Here is a 20,973-nt window from a genome sequence, read left to right as displayed (position 1 = left end):
TATTTGAGATATTTCTTGTTTCCTGAGGTAAGCTTGTATCATTATAGACTTCCCTCTTAAAATTACTTTTGCTGCATCCCATTGAGTTTGGATCATTGTGTGTACATTTTCATTTGTCTTTAGGTGTTTTCTGAATTCTATTTGATTTCTTCAGTGATCCATTCATTGTTTAGTAGCATATTGTTTAGCTTCTACGTGTTTGTGTTTTTTGCAGTTTTTTTCCTTGTAGTTGATTTCTAGTGTTGTGGTCTGAAAAGATGCTTTTATGCTGATAGAAGCATGCTTTTTTGCTGATATGATTTCAGTTTTCTTAAATTTACCAAGGCTTGTTTTGTAGCCTAGCATGTGATCTATTCTGGAGAATGTTCCATGTGCATTTGAAAATACTGTGTGTTCTGCTGCTTTTGGGTGGAATGCTCTATAAATATTAATTAAGTCCATCTGATCTAATGTGTCATTTAAGGCCCATGTTTCTTACTGATTTTCTGTCTGGACCATTATCTTCCATCCTTCTTTGTCTTCTGTAACAGTTTTTAAAGTCTGTTTTGTCTGGTGTAAGTGTTGCTGCTCTTCTTTCTTTTGACTTCTATTTACATATGATACCTTTTTCCATCCCCTCACTTTCAGTCTGTATGTGCCTCTAGATCTGAAGTGAGTCTCATGTAGGCAGCAGGGTCTTGTTTTTGTATCCATTCAGCCAGTCTGTGTCTTTTAGTTCAAGCAATTAGGCCATTTACATTTAAGGTAATTATTGATCTGTATATTCCTGTTGCCACTTTGTTAATTGTTTTGAATTTGATTTTGTAGGTCTTACCGCCCCTTTTTTCTTTTTTTCTCTTCTCTTGTGATTTGATGACTATTTTTACTGTTATGTTTAGATTCCTTTTTCTGTTTTGTGTGCATATCTATTATAGATTTTATTCTGTGGTTACCATGAGGTTTTTGTATAGGAGTCTGTATTTATATGTGCTGGTTTTAAGTTGCTGATCTCTTAATTTCAGAGACATTTTAGATACCCTGCATTTTTACTCTCCTCCCCTCACAATTACTGTTTTTGATTTTATATTTTACATCTAATTGTTTTGTGTATCCCTTAACTGCTTATTGTGGATATACATAATTTTGCTACTTTTGTCTTTTAACCTTTCTAACTGTCTTTGTGTGTGGATAATTTCCTCCCTTTACTGTATGTTTGCCTTTATCAGTAAACTTTTCCATTTTGTTACTTTGTTGTTTCTAGTTGTCATCTTTTCTGCCTAGAGAAATTATTTTAGCATTTGTTGTAAAACTGGTTTGGTGGTGTTGAATTCTTTTAGCTTTTGCTTGTCTGTAATGCTTTTGACTTCTCCATCAAATCTGAACAAGAGCCTTTCTGGGTAGGATATTTTTGGTTGTAGGTTTTTCTTTTTCATCACTTTAAATATATTGTGCCACTTCCTTCTGGTCTGCAGAATTTCTGATGAAAAATCAACTGATAGCCTTGTGAGAGTTCCCTTGTGTGTTATTTGTTGCTTTTCCCTTGTTGCTTTCAATATTCTCTCTTTATCTTCAATTTTTGTCATTTTGATTACAATGTGATGTGGTATATTCCTTGGTGGGTTAATCCTGTATGGAGCTCTGTGCTTCCTTGCCTTGGGTAACTGTTTCCTTCCCTAGTTTATGGAAGTTTTCAGCTATTATCTTTTCAAATATTTTCTCAGGCCCTTTCTCTTTTTCTTATCCTTCTGGGACCCCTATAATGTGAATATTAGTGTGCTTCATGTTGTCCCAGAGGTCTCTTAAATTGTCCTCATTTGTTTTCATTCTTTTTTCTTTTTTGTTTGCCAGCAATGATTTCCACTACTCTTTCTGTGAGCTCACTGATCTGTTCTTACACCTCAATCTACAGTTGATTTCTTCTAGTGTATTTTTCATTTCAGTTATTATATTCTTTAATTCTGCTTGGTTTTCTTTATATTTTTTAATTCTTTGTTAAAAACTTCTAATTTCTTGCTCTGTGCATCCATTCTTTTTAGTTCTTTGATCACCTTTATGATCAGTACTTTAAACTTTCTCAAGTAGATTACCTTGTGTTTACATTTTTTCCATTAGATTATTAGTCTTAGAGGCAGTTGTAACTGTAAAAATTGACAGTCAGCCAGATACATGTACTGTTTTCATTTATATCTGACACAAAGTAGGTACTCAAATAATGGTTAAAAGAATGATGGAGGTAATGGTAATGGCTAACATTCATTGTGTACCTGCTGGCCAACACTTATTGAGTGTCTGGGGATGAAAGATGAGTGAGACCTATTTCTTACCCCTGAAGTACTTACAGAGTAACTGAGAGAGAGACTTGACTCAAGAGTACAGTGGTCAGTGCTGTGACTGGGAACCCAGCAAAGGGTCAGAGAGGCACAGGATTGTAATAATCATCAAAGCTATTTAAAAGATGACAGAAAAAAAAGAAGAAATGGATATTGGACCATGGATGTCCCTTCTTTTTTTCTCCAAGAGCAATCTGTTTACCTAGAAAAAGGTCCAATAATTTATGTGTTTCAGATAGTACAGCTTCATGAAGTAGATATGATACTATCAGTAACATTTAAACTTTTTTCAGGAAGAGATTGATAGAGAAAGTGCCCATTCCTTAGGGAGCTCAAATTAAACAATTTGAGATTGTTTAATTAACCTTTTTGAGTGTAGTTAACTAATTCCAAACTGTTAAACTCCTATAGCTTGCACTCTGGGCACCAAAGCAAAATGTATTCTCCCCATGATAAAAGTGCACATAAAATTTAATATTGCCTCTTTATATGCATTTTATTTGTCTTTATCAGTTGTTATCATGCCATTAATTATATTTCCATAATATTGAGTTTTGTATGAAATAATTGAAGAAATAATTGATTATTGATTCTGTCATGATTTTCCCCACATTTTAACTTTCCCGTGTCCCCTTCTTGATGAACTATATGTGCCAAAGAGCTTTCTTTTTAAGTTTTTTATTTGTTAATATGTACTGTTCTCACTTTGACTGGTTATGTTGGGATCTTTCAAATTAGCAGTGGAAATGATATAATCCCAACTTAATTCTTGTTTGCAGAAAAAGTAGCAGTCAATAGTCTAATGATTGGGAAATACTAAACACATTGTAATTATTAATTTTGAAGTCAATTTAAATTTGGTACAGGCAAGACAGTTGCATGGCACCAATTAAAAGGGACAAAATTAGTTTTCTGTCTCTTAACCACCCTGTTTCCCCTTCTGAAGGTCGTCTCAGGTATCCATTTGCTGTTTTGTATCCATTTGTGTGCATAATGAAGCATGCACACAAATTCACACAAATGTTTGCATGCATTATTAGGCTTTTTTGCCCAGTAACATGTCTTGGTGTATATCCTTAATGACACCTCTGGACCAGCCTCATTTTTAGAGGGTTGCATGGTATGGATTCATGGAACCAGTTCACTACTGAAACATGTTATATTCTTTCAGCATTTTGCTAATTTAAGCAATGCCATAATGGTTAATCTTGTACATATGCCACTTTGAACATGTGCAAATATATTTGCAGTTTAAATTCCTAGAAGTGGAAATACTGAGTCAAAAGGCGTAGGCATTTACATTTTTGATAGATAATTGCCACATCGCTTCCCACAGAGGTTGTACCAATTTATTCATCAGTTTATACTCTCAGTGGAAAGTATGAGAGGATGTCTTTCTCTCTATCATTGCCAATATTATATTACCATTTTTGATTGTTTTTGACAAATAAAAACTATCTCGTATCAGTAAGACTAAGAAATCCACTGGGTATAAGAGAGAGCCATTGAGAAACTTTATGGTATTTAATATCAAGGGAAAAGATATCTAATTGTAAGCAAAAATTTATTTATATCTCTCTCTATCTAGACTGTCACCTTTTGGGGAGTTTTGTGCTTGCCGTTTCTGTATCTCTCATACTTATTCTTTGCGTGAGTAGCAGCTGTATGCCAGGCACTGTGCTACGTGCTATGAAAACCAAGACAATATTCTGAGAGAGTCCACACTCTATTGAGAATACTTGTGTAAACATTCTAATACAGAAGGTGTAAATTTTACAGTTTTCATATAAGAATATAGCCAAAAGGATTTAGGGTCCTTCTGGTAGTGAGTACTGTACAGGTATTGTCAAATGAATCTCACTGTAATTTGTATTTCTCTTATAAGTGTGATTAAACATCTTTTCATATGTTTGTCATTTTTTTCTATGAATTGTGCTTTCCTATTTTCAGTTGGGTTATTGATCTCTTTGCTGATATTTTGTGGAAAGAGGTCTTCCTATATCACAGGCAATATTCTCCCGCTTTGACTTCTGTGTCCCTTGATAAATTTTCTTTTTTTTTCTATGCCATATTTATAGTTTTCTGTAATTTATCAACTCTTTCTTTTGTCTTCTGGATTCTGTGTCGGACTTTCAGAGAGTCTTTCCCACTATGAGATTTAAAATCTTTCTCTCATGTTTTCTTCTAGTGTTTTTAAGGTTTCATTTTATATAAGTACATTCGTTTTGAATATTCACAGTCTAGAAAGAAATGGTATTGCTTATTTTTAAAAAATGAGGCACAGTGTTAATTTTCTTACTGTATCTTCTTCCTACCACCCTCATGCCAGACCTGCATCCTCTTAGGTGAGAAGTTACTTGTGACCCAGTAAATACCAGTTATGTCATTGTAAGGATCATACGGATCTCAGTGTTGTCATAGCTTTGAGCTGAATTGAAAATACTCCCCCTTATCTGTAGATAGCCATCCTGCTTATTACACCCTGCTAGATTGGCCATTCATTTGACAAATATTTATTATGTGCTCATTAAATCATGTCCAAACAGTTGGTATTGACACCCTTTGATCCAACGGTAATAATCTACCTGTTTAGCAGGGCATGGGCATATATATATAAAGGCATTGAGTGTCATACAGGTCATTGTATCATACATCAGAAAGCTGTGTCATCTCTTCAGAACATGAAATTAGTCAGTTTCATCTTTGTCTGGAATCTAGCACTGGCTGAACTCTTCACAGCATTCATTCCTATCCTGCAGGTCAAGAGCCTCTTGCCTGGGCTTGTGTAGTGGGTGATTCTTGGGAGATAATAGTGCAAACATAAGATGGATGTCATTTGAAGATTTACATAGAGACATGACATAGGTTTCCTGCTACTTAAAAATCTTTCCTTCTTAGCTTTTGAGCTGAAAATATCTTAGGTATATTTATGATAGTATGTCAGAGCACTTTTTAAAGTGGCAGCATATTTTGTAAATATAAGGAGGTCATTGTGGCTCGAGACATCAACGTGGTTTCACTATGTAATTTTTAAGGGAAATTATGAAATATTTCAAGCATTGGAAAAAGAAACTGAATAACGAATACCATGTAGTCACCAGTCTGCTTTATCAAATCCTCATATTTTGCCTTATTTACTTCAGATATTTTATATACATTTTCTTTACAATTCTGTCTAATATACTTGGTGCATTTTGTGGTTCAGCAGCATGAGTACTTCAAAAAATATTGTAATAATGAGGTGTATTGTTTTAAAGAAACAGTCTTACAGATAGAGCTGAAGCTCTCTTGGTGTCTACGATTACTTTCAGGTTACTTGCAGTATCTTCCTGGGTGTTTTAAGACTGATATTGTGAAGGAAGCCAAATGGTAGGAAAGCAGAGCCTCTGTGAGCAGGGAATGTTCATGGAGCAGCTTCTTCGTAAACTTGCCTTTCTGTGTGTGAGGAGGGCAGGAAGATATCATGCATCTGTGTGTGAGTGGGGGGCATGGCAATGTGCTATTCCAGGATTCTATATCTATTCAAAACTCTCTTGATCAGTAGATTTGGGGTAGTTTTTAGTGACTTCTTATTATTTCCTGCCAGTGGTAATTTTGCAAAAAGATTTTCCATGAACTAGTATAGGGGGCACGGCTGTGATCCCACAGCCCCGTCTAGCTCTAAAGGAAACCTTACCCTTCAGAAAGAAACCGACCAGGTTTGAAGGCAGGTTGACAAACGATGCCTCGTTTCCCTGCCCTACTTCAGCCCTGAGCTTTAGGGGACCCTGCCCAGCCTTACTCTAATGCTGCGAGAAGCCTGGCACCAGCATTTCTGGCTAGTCAGGACAGCACTGAGCTCCCCTGGTGTCAGTGTCACCAGCCTTCTCTATTTGCCTGTATTCTTGGTGGCAGGAGAGAAGGAATCATTGTGAGATCTGAGGAAGTCAGCTAATGGGGAGAGGAAGTGCCCCTTGGAGGGAGCTGAGCCACTCAGCTGATTATGTCAATTAGATGAGACGCCCCTTGGCTCACCTACTTGGTAGGGTGCATCTGGCATATTCTGACCATTTATTGTCTTAATGTTGATCGCAGAAGGCTTTCTACTCCCTGAGATGACTATTAAAACACCAAAGCACTAGCTTTTCTAGTTTTTTGACTAGAAAAAACTTTTTCTAGTTTTTGACTTCCTGGAATGAAATATTAGCACATTTCAATTGAAGAGAATCTGTCTTCTTCTGGTTTATGTGTTTATGCTTTTCTTTTACATTGAAATAGCATACAGTGAAGTGCAGAGATCTTAGAAATACAGCCTAATGAATTTTTATGTGTGCAAACCATCACCCACATCAAATTGTCTAACATTTTCATCCTCCCAGCAGGCTATCTTGTACCCCTCCCATTTGGTACCTTCCCAAGGGTAACTTCTATTCTGAGATCTCTCACCATTGATTAGTTCTGCCTGTTGTCAAGCTTCACATAAATGGAATCATACAGTATGTGATCTCTTGGGTCTGGCTTCTTTCACTCACATTCTGACTGTAAAAATTCATCCGTGTTCGTAGGTGTAGTTCTTTTTTTAAATAGCACTTGCTATTTAATGATGGCATTAATTATGACAATAAGTAATCAATTTGTATGCTACTCTCCAATTCACTGTTTGATCCTGAAGGCATCTCTCTAATGGTGCCAAAGCATCTAGCCTTTAACTACTTTTGGGGATGATGAAAGAGTCGCTTAGAGGCTTTCACTACTGACCCCAAGGTCACCCACCTGCTAAATGATGATGCCAGGACTAGTTTTGGTTTGTTGACAGCATTCTCTCCGTCCAGCGTGATGTCTCTGTCTTAACTTGTGTCAGAGGTTGGTAGAAGACAGAAAGGGTGAAAGCAGGGAGGGGCCCCCCAACCAGACCTTCATTGATATTTTGCTGTGTAGTATTTTGGTTAATTGAAAGAAGTTGAGGTTCAACTGAGCCAACCCCCCAGTGCCTGCCTAGTATGTAATGGATGGGGAGGGAGAGGTGAAAAGAGGGAGCTGACTTGACTCTGCTACCAGCTACATCCAGGCAGTCCTGCTTATCAGAAAGTAGACTCTGCTAGCTCCTAGTGGTGTACGAATTATGCCTTTGCCCAGTGAGGCTGCTGTTTGCAGGCTGCTAAATGTGTCACAGAATTTTTGCTAGAGTGGCATTATCAGGGCTTCTTGGCCTCCAGTTGTGGATAAACCATCTCAGACTCTGACGAGCATACTGCTTTGGGAAGCAGGAATGGCGTGAATTCCCCTCTCCGTTCACTCAGGAGGTCCTTGCAACACAGTTTGAGTGTCATGGGAACATCGATAGTTTATTGATGGCCTCAATTTTGCCGTCCAAGCAGAGTTTCTGTTGTTAAGGCTTCAGATTTGAGAAGAGAGAAACTGGATTTCCCTTACCTCCTAAAAAGGTTTAGGATAGTGGATACCCTGACTATTCTGTTGTGTTTTAAAGCAAGCAGAATCATTGCTGATTTATATCTGCAGGCATGTATGAATTTCTGTAAGCCCCCGTGTCCCACAGTTTTGACCCAGGGTGTGTTCTATACCACTGAGAGAGTAGGATCCAGGTTCTCAATAAATGAATAATAACTTAGGCCTCATCATTAGAAAGCTGAGACTGAGGGTTGGGGGCTCGGAATGCTCATACCCAGGAAATCTGGCATCCTCCGACTTGGATCAGAACCTCGGAGAGCTCCAGGTACAGGGATCCTGGCAGCTGTAGACAAGCAGGGGTTATTCCACTGTCAAATCCACCCTCTTCTGCAGCAAAGAGCTATTTTGTGTGGATGATAAAGAGTCTTCAAGGATTTCAGCCCTAGTATTTGTGGGCTTAGGGATAAAGCAGTATTAGATTCTTTAGGTGTGGAGGAAAGTGAAGTTTTCCACTGGAGCCATGGATGGGGTGATTTGAGTCTCCCCACTATAGTCAGGGAGCTTCCCAGGTGGCACTCATGGTAAAGAATCCACCTGCCAGTGCAGGAGACATAAGAGATACCAGTTCGATCCCTGGGTCAGAAAGATCCCCTGGAGGAGTGCATGGTAACCCACTCCAGTATTCTTGCTTGGGAAATCCCACGAACAGAGGAGCCTGGCTGACTACAGTCTATAGGATCTCACAGAGCCAGACACAACTGACGCAACTTAGTATGCATGCACTATAGCCAGGACACTGGTTCTTCAGGAGAAGTGAGCTGTAGCAGGAGAGGTCTGCCTGGAAGGCCCAGAGCTGGGTTCCACGGCCCTCCCTGCCCCATACTAGTCTCATAGCCTTTTGATGGTCTTGCATCCTCCCTGACTGGGTCTCATGATTCTTGTGTGCAAAAATATATCAGTCTAGAAAAATCAGGTTGTTTTTTCTTTTTCAGTAACAAAATGACAGTGTTATTGTGAGGAGCAAGTGAAGAAAAATCTGTTACAGCACTTTAATTTATATAAACCCTTGCCAATGTAAGGCTGTGTCATTGCTAGCATTGTCACCTATTTTTGGAGCCCCCCTGATAGGGGTCCATGACATCAGATGTCTGTGAATGTCAGGGTGTCCAAAAGGTGCACCACTCACCTTGCATGTGCACGGTAGTTGGTACCCGGGGTCAGTACATACGTCAGATAGGTTGAGCCAAAAGTGAGTACACAGGGACGTGTGACTTGCGGTGCAATTTGAAAAGTTTCTGAAGGTAAGAGCTTTCCCTGTGGTCTTTTGGAAGTAATTGGAGGCTCTGAGGAGGAGAGTGACAAGAGTGGACAGTAGTTTTAGGAAACCATCCCTTGACGCAGTGTGGAGGTGGAACAGGGAGGGCGGGACTGGAGACAGGCAGCATTTGGGGGAAGAGTGGTTCAGAGGTGAGCTCTGAAGCTAGACCATTGAGTTCCAATCCTGGCGTCTCCTTGTCTGACCTCGGACAGGTTTCCTCAGCTCTCTGTGACTTGGCATGTGCATCAGTAAATAGGGCTGTTCTGCATGTTAAAAGTTGCAGTCCAGGTGCAGCTCTTAGAGGAAGCTTTAGCACAAGGTAAACTCTCAAAAGTAAGATGGTATTCAGGTGTATTTTTTATTGTGGTAAAAAATATATATATAACACAAAAGTTGCCATTTTAGCCATTTAAAAGTACAATTCAGTGGCATTCATTGCATTCACAATTTTATGCAACCATCACCACTGTCTGTTTCCAAAACTTTTCATCACCCCAAACAGAAACTCCATAACTGTGAAACTAACTCTCATCCTCCCATCCCATTACTCCCTGGTAACCTCTAGTCAGCTTCTGTCTCTGAGTTTGCCTATTCTAGATGTCCCATTATACATGGAATCAGATCATTTTTTGTCCTTTTGTGTCTGGCTTATTTCACTTAGCATGATGTTTTCTAGGTTCATTCATGTTGTAGCATGCATCAAAATTATATTGCTTTTCAGGGCCGAACAATATTCTGTTGTATGTACGTGCCACATCTTGTTTATTTGTTTGCCTTTTGATGGACTCTTGTGTTGTTTCGACTTTTTGGCTTTTGTGAATAATGCTGCACTAAACGTTAGTATACAAGTTATCTGTTTAGGTCCCTGCTTTCAACTCTTTGGGGTATATTACCTGAAAGTGGAATTGCTGGATCCTATGGTGATTCTGTGTTTAACTTTTTGAGAAACCACCATACTGTTTTCCACAGTGACTGCTCCATTTTGCATTCTCATCAGCAGTGTACAAGGATTCCAATTTTTCCACGTCCTCATCAGCACTTGTATTCCTTTACAAAAAAAAAAAAATCTAGCCATCTTGGTGGGAATGAAAGGGTATATCATTTTGGTGTTGATTTAAGTTTTCCTAGTGAATAATGATGTGGAGCTTCCTGTCATGTTCTTATTGGCCATTTGTATATTTTCTTTAGAGAAATGTCTGTTCAAATTCTTTGTTTTTTTTTTTTTCTCATGTTTTTAAGGCAGTGTGGGGGGAAGGAGAGAAGTAGATTAAGGAAGTAGATAGAACCCAGCTGGGTGGCTGGTTAGATATGAGGGTTAACGCTGAGTCTTCCAGCCAGGGTAAGTGGGCAGATGATGAGCTATCAAGCAGGATAGCTCCTGTCGCTCCCAAAGAAGGGGCAGATCGGAGAGAAGATGTTTGGTTTTGGTGAGGTTACACTGAGCTTGGGTGAACCTGGTTGTTGGGCCAATGGAGAGTCTGCAGGATTAGCTGCTATGGCTGCCTGTCTGGTTGGTTTCTTTGGAAAAGGGCAAGGCATATTTTAGGTTTTGTCTCCTTGCTTCCATCTAAGAAGCAACTTAAGGAATTGTGTCATCATTAGGCTTATGTATCTGGCAAATGTGAACAATCATTGGTGTGGGGCACAGAATCTGAAATTTATGAACCAGATCCTCTCCTGTTGCTGGTTTCTCAGCCCTTAAGCACCTGCTTCATCAGATCAGTCCTTCAAAGCTCATAAGGTGCTGCTCTGAAGCCTTGGGTGTGAACATTCTTGACAACCATGGCTTCTGAGGCTTTCCCCAGTGACCACCCCAATTTTTCATGTTTGCAACCCCTTCATCCTTCCCCAGCTGCATGCCATTAGTGGTTAGTGCTAAGCAAGTACTCAGCATGTCACCCACAGCCCACTGAATTTCTCTGAATCACTCCTTGGCAAAACTGGATGTTGCATCACTGCATTATGTTGTGTCCAGTTGGGAAATTGATGTTTGCATGGTCATACCCACCCTACAGTGGAGAGTGATGTTTAAGCAACTGTTCTACCCGCAAAGAAGCAGCCATTGGGGAAGAAGACCCCACGGTGGCTGCTTTTCTGTATTTCTAGAGCCATAGCAGGCTGGCAGCCATCACTAAGAAAGCATCCTTTCATGCAACTCAGGCTGGCAGTGTTTGCAGATTGTCCCCTAATGCCATCTGCCCGTGAAGCTGCACAAACCCCCAGCAACTGCTGTTCTAGCAGGTGCCAGGCTGCTGAGGTGGGAGTGCGTATACAGACACGCGCATGCACACAGCTTTATGCTGTGTTGGCCTGGTGCGCCAGCTGAAACTCTCACCCTAGCAGAGCACCAGCCGCAGTTGCTGGTTTCCGGTGGGGCCCTGGTGAGGGAGAGAGGGCGAGGCTGTTGTGCACAGGGCCAGCAATTGGGGAATTGGATACGGTAACTAACACTTGGGTGTGTAGGAAGCTGCTAGGCAGTGGCTATGTTTTGACAAGCTTTTGTTCTGTTCTTTCCACCTCTGCCCAGGCCAAAGTGTGGCCTCCCACCAAACTTTCCATCTTCCTGTTCATTCATTGAAGGACCCATGCCCAATTCTTGCCTCTTTCTAAAGAACACATCTTTCCTCTTTGAGCCCTTCCTGACACCCAGGTATGCTTTGACTCCAGGCGCTTAGCTTTCCCTTCTTCCCAAGTCAATGTGATCCTGGGTCCAGACAAGCCCAGAACCCCAGCCCAGATCTGCAGCTTGTGAGTTACTATCATTTCTGACTCTTAATGCTTTTGAACATAATTATGTAAATTATTAAAGTAATTTGAAATGATTGTATCAGGCATCAGGTTTTAAAAATCCAGATCTTAATGGAGCTTTGATAAGAGACTACCTCGTGTAAACTTTGTGTGTAAAGGGTCAGGTATTTGGGGCTTGAATTTCTGCTCCAACTCCTCAACTCTGCTGTTGTGGCATCAGAGCAGCCATAGAAAATACCTAAATGAAATGAATGGGCTTGTATTATAATGAAACTTTATTTACAAAAACACACGGTGGGCTTAGTTTGCTGACCTCGGCTTAGAACGATAGTCTTTATTTTAGTTTGTTACCTGTATTTTTCTCGGTTAAGGATTAAAAAGCCAGAGGAACTTGGTAACTGTAAATGAACTTAAGTCTTCTTTTGGGTTTAGTGTAACTGTGAGCACAATGGTGATTTGGGAATATACTTCTTTAAACCCCTGTTGGGAAGAATAGAAACCAGAAAGGTTTTGAGGGGTGACTGTGCTTGGCCAAAGCTTGTCATTGTTCAAAAAGTAGAACAGGCTGTCACTTAGAGTTGTATGGTGGCCTTTATGATCACTTCACCATAGTCACAGAAAGTTGCATCACTGTATTGGACATTATTCTGCTTTATAGGACCAGGTGCTTCTCTACTAAATGTAAGGAAAACAAACAACAAACACATAGGAAATGGTGTTTCTAAAATGTTGTGCTGAGTTGAGGTCACTGTAGTTCATTCCAGAAAGCTGAAGCTTAAAATAGAGACATTTGAAAATGTTAAACTACAATCTTGTTTTCCTTTTCTCTGTCCTCACAGGAAATAAAGAAGGAAATGAAGAAAGAGCCTCTCTCCAGCAAAGCTCCAGAAAAGCCCATGCACGAAGTGTCCAGTGGAAATGCTTTGCTGTCTTCTGAAACAATTCTAAGAACCAACAAGAGAGGTATGGCAAAGGAGAGAGAGCTCTCTCCCCACACACAAACCCAAACTGATAACTGCTGGGTGAACTGGATCAAATTTTGAATTGCTGGAAAATTGAATGTCATTGGTTTTGTATACATTTTGGGTGCACACACAGTCATACACAGCAAGTAGCGATACAATAACCATACTAAAGGAAACTAATGAAAATTTTTTTTACAGTGGTAAAGTAGACTAAATTTCTAAATGATAATTTTTCTAGGACTTTAGCTTTCTCTTTCGTGTCTATTTTTATGGATGAAAGGTGACTTCAGAAAATGCTATGGTGCTGGCTAAGCCGAGCATGTCTGGCCATGCTCTCTTCTTAATTTAAGGGCAGACTTCAGCAGTCTCTTTCTCTCTCTGACTGCTGGGCTCCCAAACACAGGCCTTGTCTCTCAGTTTAGGAGGCAGTACTTAGAGAGATGCAGCTCATTCAGCCTTCTGTGTAACCAGAAAACCTTTCACCATCTTGTCTCCACCTTGGTGGATTTTCCAGGTATCGGCTGGTTGGAGTTTTGTTTTCTCCCCTGTCCACCCATTGTGACCTTGTTGTTTAAAATGGTAGGAGAGATTCTATAAGATGACACAGATGACCTGACTCAATTTTATACTAAAATGGAAACTGATTTGCCTTAGTTTCTCCCATGCCCTCCCTCCCCATTGGACCAGCCCACGCACACACTGATCACACCCGAGGTAGCTTAACTTTCAGAGGCAGCCTTTTCAGGGGCTTATTACTTCCTTAAAGAGAATCTGCGACCCTGTGGACTGTAGCCCACCAGGCTCCTCTGTCCATGGGATTCTCCAGGCAAGAATACTGGAGTGGGTTGCCATTTCCTTCTCCAGGGGATCTTCCCGACCCAGGGATCAAACCCAGGTCTCCGGCATTGCAGGCAGACGCTTTAACCTCTGAGCCACCAGGGAAGCCCAAAGAGAAACATAGAACCGGTCAAAGAGCAGGAGCCAGAAATGTATTAGCAAAGGGTTCCATTAAAATTAAAAAAGAAGGCAAATTTACATAACCATGGGGGAAGAACAGCTAATCTTTCATCAAATTTAGATGTTGTAAGACTTTGTGCAATAAACTGTCCATTGATCATAGTGCTTGAGACCTCATCTTTGTGTCTCTCTTCCTTCCTGCTTGTTCCTCTACCCTCTCCAGCTGCCCTGGGTTACATTTCCTTTTTTGAATTATTCAGATGAAATATTGGCTGGAGGCCCATGCTGGTTAGCAGCTATAGGATTTTTTTTCTTTCCTTTTTTTTTTTTTTTTAAACCCATCCTGCCAATGGAGATTTCCCGTTTTAAGAATTTGGGCTGTCTAGCTCTAAAACTTTAGCCATAGCCCAGAGCCCATCCTGCGTTCTTGCAAGTAGGTTCCAGAACTCCTGAGGCCTGCACTCATTGGATTTGGACAGCTAGAGTTCAATGTGTGGGTCTGCACCCCCAAACCTCCCTTGCTCACCTGAGCCCCTCCCATTTCTCCTGATCCTGCTTGGGTCAGTGGGCTGAGGAATTGCATACACAAAGATCAATGGCAAGGCCTTTCCAGCCAGCTCTGTTTTTGTAAAGTAAATAAGAGAGATAATTCAGGTAATTCATTAATATAACAAGATAAGGAATTAATTAAGGAATTAAGGTAATTATCCAGATGAATTTGATAAAATTACCTGAGAACTTTTAAATCAATGAAAGAGTCAAACTTTTCAGATAATTGTCTCTTTACAACAAAAATATGACCTTTGAAGTCCCCTACAGAAATTTTCATTAACCAGAAAAGGGCATTTAAAGAACTGGCTTACTGACTTTAATATTCCCTTTTTAAGCCTCCACCTGATTATGATCAACTTTTTATTACTCTTAGGTATTCTATATAATGAATCTGTCATTGACTCTGAGACCTTAGTACTTGGGGGTGTCCTGTAAATATGAAACACATAAGAAACCATCTTCATTCTATCCCAGGCTTCATACTGACCCCCAGGTCACCTGGGCCAAACATAAATTTCCAGTTGAAGGGAAGAATTGTGTACCAGGATCAGGGCTGTCTTTGGCCCTGCCCCCACTCATCAAGGCTAACAGTATCCTACTACTCCTTATAATAAACAGGGAGCTGGATTGATTGGCCTTGTCAGGCCAGATAAATAGTTCATTGTGCTGAGCTCAAAAGCTACATTTTTTCCCACCCCAAATTAATGAAAAACCACTTTTTTCCCCTTAAAACAAGGATCAGAGGCTAAATCTGTGGGATGATTCTAGTTACTTGTAAACACTTCCGTCCAACTAATTTTTTCAAGTTTTATGAGTTATCGTAAATGACCAAAGTCTCCTCCTTCCCTTTGTTTCCATCAAGCTTTGTCCCTAGAAATCTCTTGGATGTTTTTGTCTTTGCTGTTGTTATGGAAGGAAGTTGCCTTCAGAGTGTAGTAATAGGCTACTCAGACTCACTAACTTGGAGCTTTTCTTATAGTATATGAGTTCACCTTGTGGTTCAGCCTTGGACCCTGTGTGAATTTGACAGAATTAACACAGATTCTTGTTCTTCATCTTTATCAAATGTGAGATGATTGTTTACTTTATATGGGCTATATCATTTGATACAGGCTTAGCAATGGTTTAATAAAGATTGAAGTCTATTTCTATGGAAAGTCTGAAATTGAACCATTTTATTGAGTCCCGAACTTGAGACAGACTGAGCTGAAGAAATATTGTGTCCAGAAGTTTTTGCATTAGGGACGTGCCTCACTTTGCAGCAGGGGCAAATGGGTTGTAGTAGCTCACGGTGTGGGATGAGCTCACTGCCCTCCCCACCAAGGCACCTGCAGAAGGTCAAAAGATACTCTACATTTGATGGGAGCTATTCATAGCCTTGAGAAAAGGCCAGGATCATGGAAACATGAGTTTGGGGACCGATTAGTTTCAGTTTTCAGCTTTAACCTTTGCAAAGCTCTACAGAGTTGATTTAGGGAGGTACTGGAATGACTCCCCGGGCTTTTTATTTAAGTAAAAGATGTGACTGAAATTGAGAGAGAGAGAGCAAGCAAGTGAGCAAGCAGATCATCCCGTTGTCCTGGCAACCATCAGCTATATATTCCAGGCATTAGCACTATTAAGGACAGTTGTATCTGCTCTCACCCTTGGCCACTTCTCTGGGCTTTACCTGAGTCACAGCGAGGGAGCTTCCTGGTTAAAATAAACCTTCCCCAAGGCCTGAGAGGTCATTTTTTATGTAAACTTGAAGCATGGATGGTGTATATCCTCCCCAGACTCCAGAATATTAGCAAATTACAGTCAGAAAATCTAAAAACTTTTCTTGGAGCAAAACGTCATTCTCATGAACCAGAAAGAAAAAGATTGCCTATTTCCTTCTGAGAATGATTTATTCTTTTGCTTCTTCCATCATAGAACCCATATAGGAAAGTGGTGAGCCCTCCTAAATTTTAACATTACTGCATGGTAGTTTATTTTTTAAAGACACTCACACCTTGAGTTTAAAACCATAACTGAACAGAATGGATGCTTTAACAGTTAACAGCAAATAAAATAAATATATCCTTGAAAATGAGCAAAGAGGGTTTTGTTCATTTGAATATGGACTCTTTTCCACTTGAAGTAGAATATAATTAAAAATCTTTTGGTTTCACCCTTATAAGTGTTTCTCATCAAGGTTTATCCATGTGATAGGTTAAATGTCCAGCCTGGAATCAGTACCCTGCTGCCCTCTGTGAGGATCAGCTTCTGTTTCAGGGTTCTTGTTTCCCAGTTTTTGCACCATTAGCAGCCTCATGGGGAGGCTGCCTCTCTCTGAACCCCTCCTGCTGCCTGTAATTTTGGACATTGTTCTTTCCTCACTTTGGGATACTAACAGACATTCCCTAACACATGTTTCCTGTGTGCCTACTGTGGTCCTGGCCCCGTGCTTTGTGCTGGGACAGAGAGAAAGACTAGAAAAATACCAGCGGGTCCTGCCAGTAAGCAGTTCCAGTCTGTTGTGTCACTTGAGAAATGTTAAGAAAGTGCTGCACATTTCTTATACCTTTTTTTCTGGCACAGTGGGGATATATCTCTTATTTACTTCTGTCATTCTGAATGTGAAGCCACTCCACATGTTTCTGGTTGGCTTTATATGTCCTTGTTTCTATTTCCAGTTTATCATGAATTCAGTGTTTGGTAAGTCTCTATTGTATTTTGCACATTTATTATTCTTTGCTATTATTATTATTGTTATGCTCTCCTGATATACAATGTATTCTATAATCATCTTTTTAAGTCGCTCTGCTACTTTGGCATCTGCCTTCAAAAAGATAAACTGCTTTTACCATCTTTATTTAAGGTTTGTTATGCATTTGCATTTTACTGCCCCTTCCAGAGATTAATACGGAAAGATCTGAAGGTTTAAAGGATATTATGTAACAGGTATAGTGCTGATGCTATGAGATAAGATTCAAGATGAGATGGGGGAGGGTTGCTATCCAAGTTGGTAATGTGGCTATGACTTTGAAGCACACGACTGTTTGAAGCTCATTTCTTGTATATTTAGTCCTTCAGACAGGTTTAATTCAGAAGTGTTCTTTGCCAGAAGGACAAGCAGCTGCTCTGCCTCTGGTGACACACTGTTGCTTTAAAAGTTAGTGCATAAATTCTCCAGAATTCATTTTATGTGTGGATTGGGGCTACGTACACGCCCCTCAGTGTAATATGGACCCAGTGTTTGCTCACAGAAGGTCTCTCCATTTCGGTCTGCTGCCTGTAGCTGTCAGAAGAATTTCACCTTCTGTTTATGTTTCTTCTCAGTTTCAGCACTAGTCATTCTAATCCCTAAACACATTTGGCCATAGTGACCTCCCTCCCGTGACTATACGAAAGGGGAATGTTTGTTCAAGCTTTCATTTCTTGAGCATTTACTTAGCAACTTTGAATAATATCCTTGAGGTATCCATCGGCTTGTTCATCAGAACGTGGGTGAGTGTGTGCGTGTGTATATAAATGTGCACATTCTGGTGTGGAACTATTGGGTTGGCTCAGAGGCAGTGGCATGGATCGATTGGCTGTGGGTTCTTTGTTTGAAATGAAACTGTAAACAAAGGATGGAACAAGTGTGTCCTTAATAAAGAAAATGTCAACTACTTTGGTTTTCCAGTGCTTTGTTGTTTGAGGTAGATGTGAGATCTGGGGATTTGTTTCTAGAAGCAAGACTTTTTTCCTTTCAAATTTCTTTTTGGAGAAACAAATATGAGTTACCTCCAGTTAACTAGGAATCAGAAAATGGGGGCATTGAGTCAGATTTTTCTTCAAGTTTCCAAATCATCTGTCTGTTTTACCTAAATTGCTGGCTTTTAGTGAGGGTTAAGAGAAGGCATTACTATTGTGTGGAAGCTCTTGGCTGTCACTTCACCCATGGGAAGATAAAAATAAAGCTGGCCACCTGGCAATGAATGTAGATGAATATCATATATAGTCATGCAGTAATATATATGTCTATCTGAATGTGTCTATATATGCATTTATGGTCTTTTCTTTTGCCCCAGTGGACCTTCATTCTTGAAAGTTTGAGAGTAAAGGGGCCACGGAGAGGTCTTATGCAGTAACTAGTCCCTGGCTGCATTTCTGACATGTTTTATTAGGAGCCCATGTTAGGACCAGTAATTGGTGTTAGAGTATGTTGCTCTTGTCCATTTTCTCATCTGAGTAGTACTGCCTACTGGGCCTAGAGTTAGTGATGAAAAGAGTGGAAAGAAGTCATTCTAGAAGGATGTTCCTATCATGTTTTTTCTATAATTTTTAAGGTATGAGTAATTGACAAAATTATTTTTAGAATTTTTCTTCTATTATATTTATCTCCTTTTTTATCTCTGTGCCTGGGGAATAAAACATTAACAGTGGAGTCATGAGTGTCCCATGGAACAGTCAATGGTTGAGACTTCAACCCAAGTCCTTCCAGAGGACCCTCCCTGAAGTGGTTTTGTGGTGGTGGCTCCACCTGGTGGCTCTCCTAGGAAACTCCTCCTCCTCCCCACCTTTTCTTTCTCCCAGGGAGAGTCTTGTGCAGGATGCCTTTGGTTCCTCTGATTTAGTGTTCTCAGTCTGTGCAATTCCATCTCAGACCCATGGCTTCTCACATTATACACGCGTTCTCTTTGACTCCTTTCTTTCTCTTCTAATATTTACTCGTTGACCTCATAGAATCTGTTTCTCTGTCCTTGTTCCATCTCTTACACCCCTATTGACCAGGATAATTGCTGATAAGCATTAAAAAAAAAAAAAAAGGACTCCTGTAGGCATAGATACTAATTTGCACACAGTAAAGAATTACACTAAAATCCATGTGGGTAAGCCACGGTCTCCACCTTCATAGTACTTCATCCAACTACTCCTAACTACTGCTTCACTTCTTGTTGAACCCAGTTTTACTCAAAGGAGTAGTATTTTATTACTGATGTTTTCTTCAGTTGTCATCAGGTAGTGAAATAAAAAGCCAACTGAGTTTGCTGGCTTCATTATCATTTGTCAGTTCTCTACAGGAAGTCCCTTCCTGTTTGGAAAGGGGCTGCCCCTCTACGCTCCTCTGGATATACCACTGAGCATAAGTGTTCTTGATAAATAAATCTGTTTCTTCTTTAATTTTATTGTTTTAATTTTTTTACTTGATGACATTGCAGATGTGCCTTGTTTTAGCTACATTGTGGGTTAGTCTGGGAACTTAATCACCACTTACGACTTTCTTTCTATGAGAAAAAGCATTTGGAGTTCAAAACACTGGGCATAGTGCATAACCCACTTGAAATCTCACTTGATTTTTTTTATTTTGTATTTTATATTGCTGGCATAAAGCCTGAGGTACCTTTTAAAAGTCAGAGAGTCTATATAAGTGGGAATGACTGAAGTTGTCTCATGTTGTAGATGAGTTTACGATTCACATGGTGCAGAATGCTGGAATTGTACAAGCTTTATGCAACATACCAGGGTCCAAGGACAGTGTTGGGTTTAGCCACATTGCACCATTGTATGCAGTGCTTATTTTCACAAGTTCTGAGTTGAACCTTGGTGTGTTCAAGTTTATATTTATAAGGCATGTTGTAAAAGAGGTTGGTGTTGTATGTTTCCATGTACTAGAGAAGAGCCCATGCAAATAAGCTCGAATAGAAACCAGACCAGCATTTCCCAGCACGTATTATGTAGAATTGTAGCCCTATTAACTATTCACAAATGGGGAATGAAGAGAGAGATAAGGAGATAAAGAGAGAAAGTTGGCTGTCAGGACTAATAACTCAGCCTCAGCTATGCATGTGCTAAGACCCTCTTAGAGACTGATAAACATATTAGAATCTTGCAGGCACTCAGATGTCCTATATAAGGAAACCTGCTTCTCTTTGACCACCGAACCACATTTTACTGGAGACTAGTTAGGATTCCACTTTGAGGTGTGCTGGGCTTTAAAATGCAAAGTTGCTGCTGCTGCTAAGTCTCTTCAGTCTTGTCCGACTTTGTGTGACCCCATAGACGGCAGCCCACCAGGCTTCCCCATCCCTGAGATTCTCCAGGCAAGAACACTGGAGTGGGTTGCCGTTTCCTTCTCCAGTGCATGAAAGTGAAAAGTGAAAGTGAAGTCGCTCAGTCGTGTCTGACTCTTAGTGACCCCGTGGACTGCAGCCTACCAGGCTCCTCCGTCCATGGGATTTTCCAGGCAAGAGTACTGGAATGGGTTGCCATTGCCTTCTCCAAAATGCAAAGCAAGGACTATCTAAGCAAGTCTCAGACCATCTTCAGATTCTACCTTGGACAGGTTATGTTAGAATGAGTGAGTACAGATGGTGATGCTGGCACTGAAAGTAATGACTGGTGTTACTTCTCAAACCCGTGGCTGTGAGTAAACAAGTTAGATGATGCTACGAGAACATTCCTGAAATCTAAAACTTGAAAGCTATTCTTTTTGGTTGTTTTTCAAGTGACAAGCTGAAAATGTTTTCTCTTGACCATTTTTTGTGTCCTCGTATCTAGGAGTGTCTTTCTGGGCTGGGTTTTGGCAGGAAAAGTGGGCTGAGAGGGCAGAGCCAGTGAACTAAGAGGCCAGGTCTACCTGGGACTTGAGTCAGGATGGAACTTGTGCATCCAGTGGTGAATTTTATTATGGTGACTGAACGGTGGTCCCCCATAGTCAAAACATTTCCATTGTCTTCTCTATCCACTTTAGTAGAAATATAGGGAATCTTAGCTTTTCTTGACTCTA

General features: G+C 40.3%; 1 protein-coding gene across 3 annotated transcripts in view; it reads left to right on the top strand.

Annotated features, from left to right (window-relative positions):
* SH3KBP1 (SH3 domain containing kinase binding protein 1) overlaps positions 1–20,973 on the top strand; it is a 329,446-nt gene that overhangs the window by 113,567 nt on the left and 194,906 nt on the right. For all 3 annotated transcript variants that reach the window (XM_043459437.1, XM_043459434.1, XM_043459435.1), the window contains one exon: positions 12,603–12,726. In XM_043459437.1, coding sequence (XP_043315372.1) covers positions 12,603–12,726 — 124 coding nt within the window. The remainder of the gene's footprint in view (positions 1–12,602; positions 12,727–20,973) is intronic.

The sequence above is a fragment of the Cervus canadensis genome, chromosome X (assembly GCF_019320065.1).
Source record: "Cervus canadensis isolate Bull #8, Minnesota chromosome X, ASM1932006v1, whole genome shotgun sequence".
Taxonomy (NCBI): domain Eukaryota; kingdom Metazoa; phylum Chordata; class Mammalia; order Artiodactyla; family Cervidae; genus Cervus; species Cervus canadensis.
This window is presented reverse-complemented; position numbering and strand designations above follow the sequence as displayed.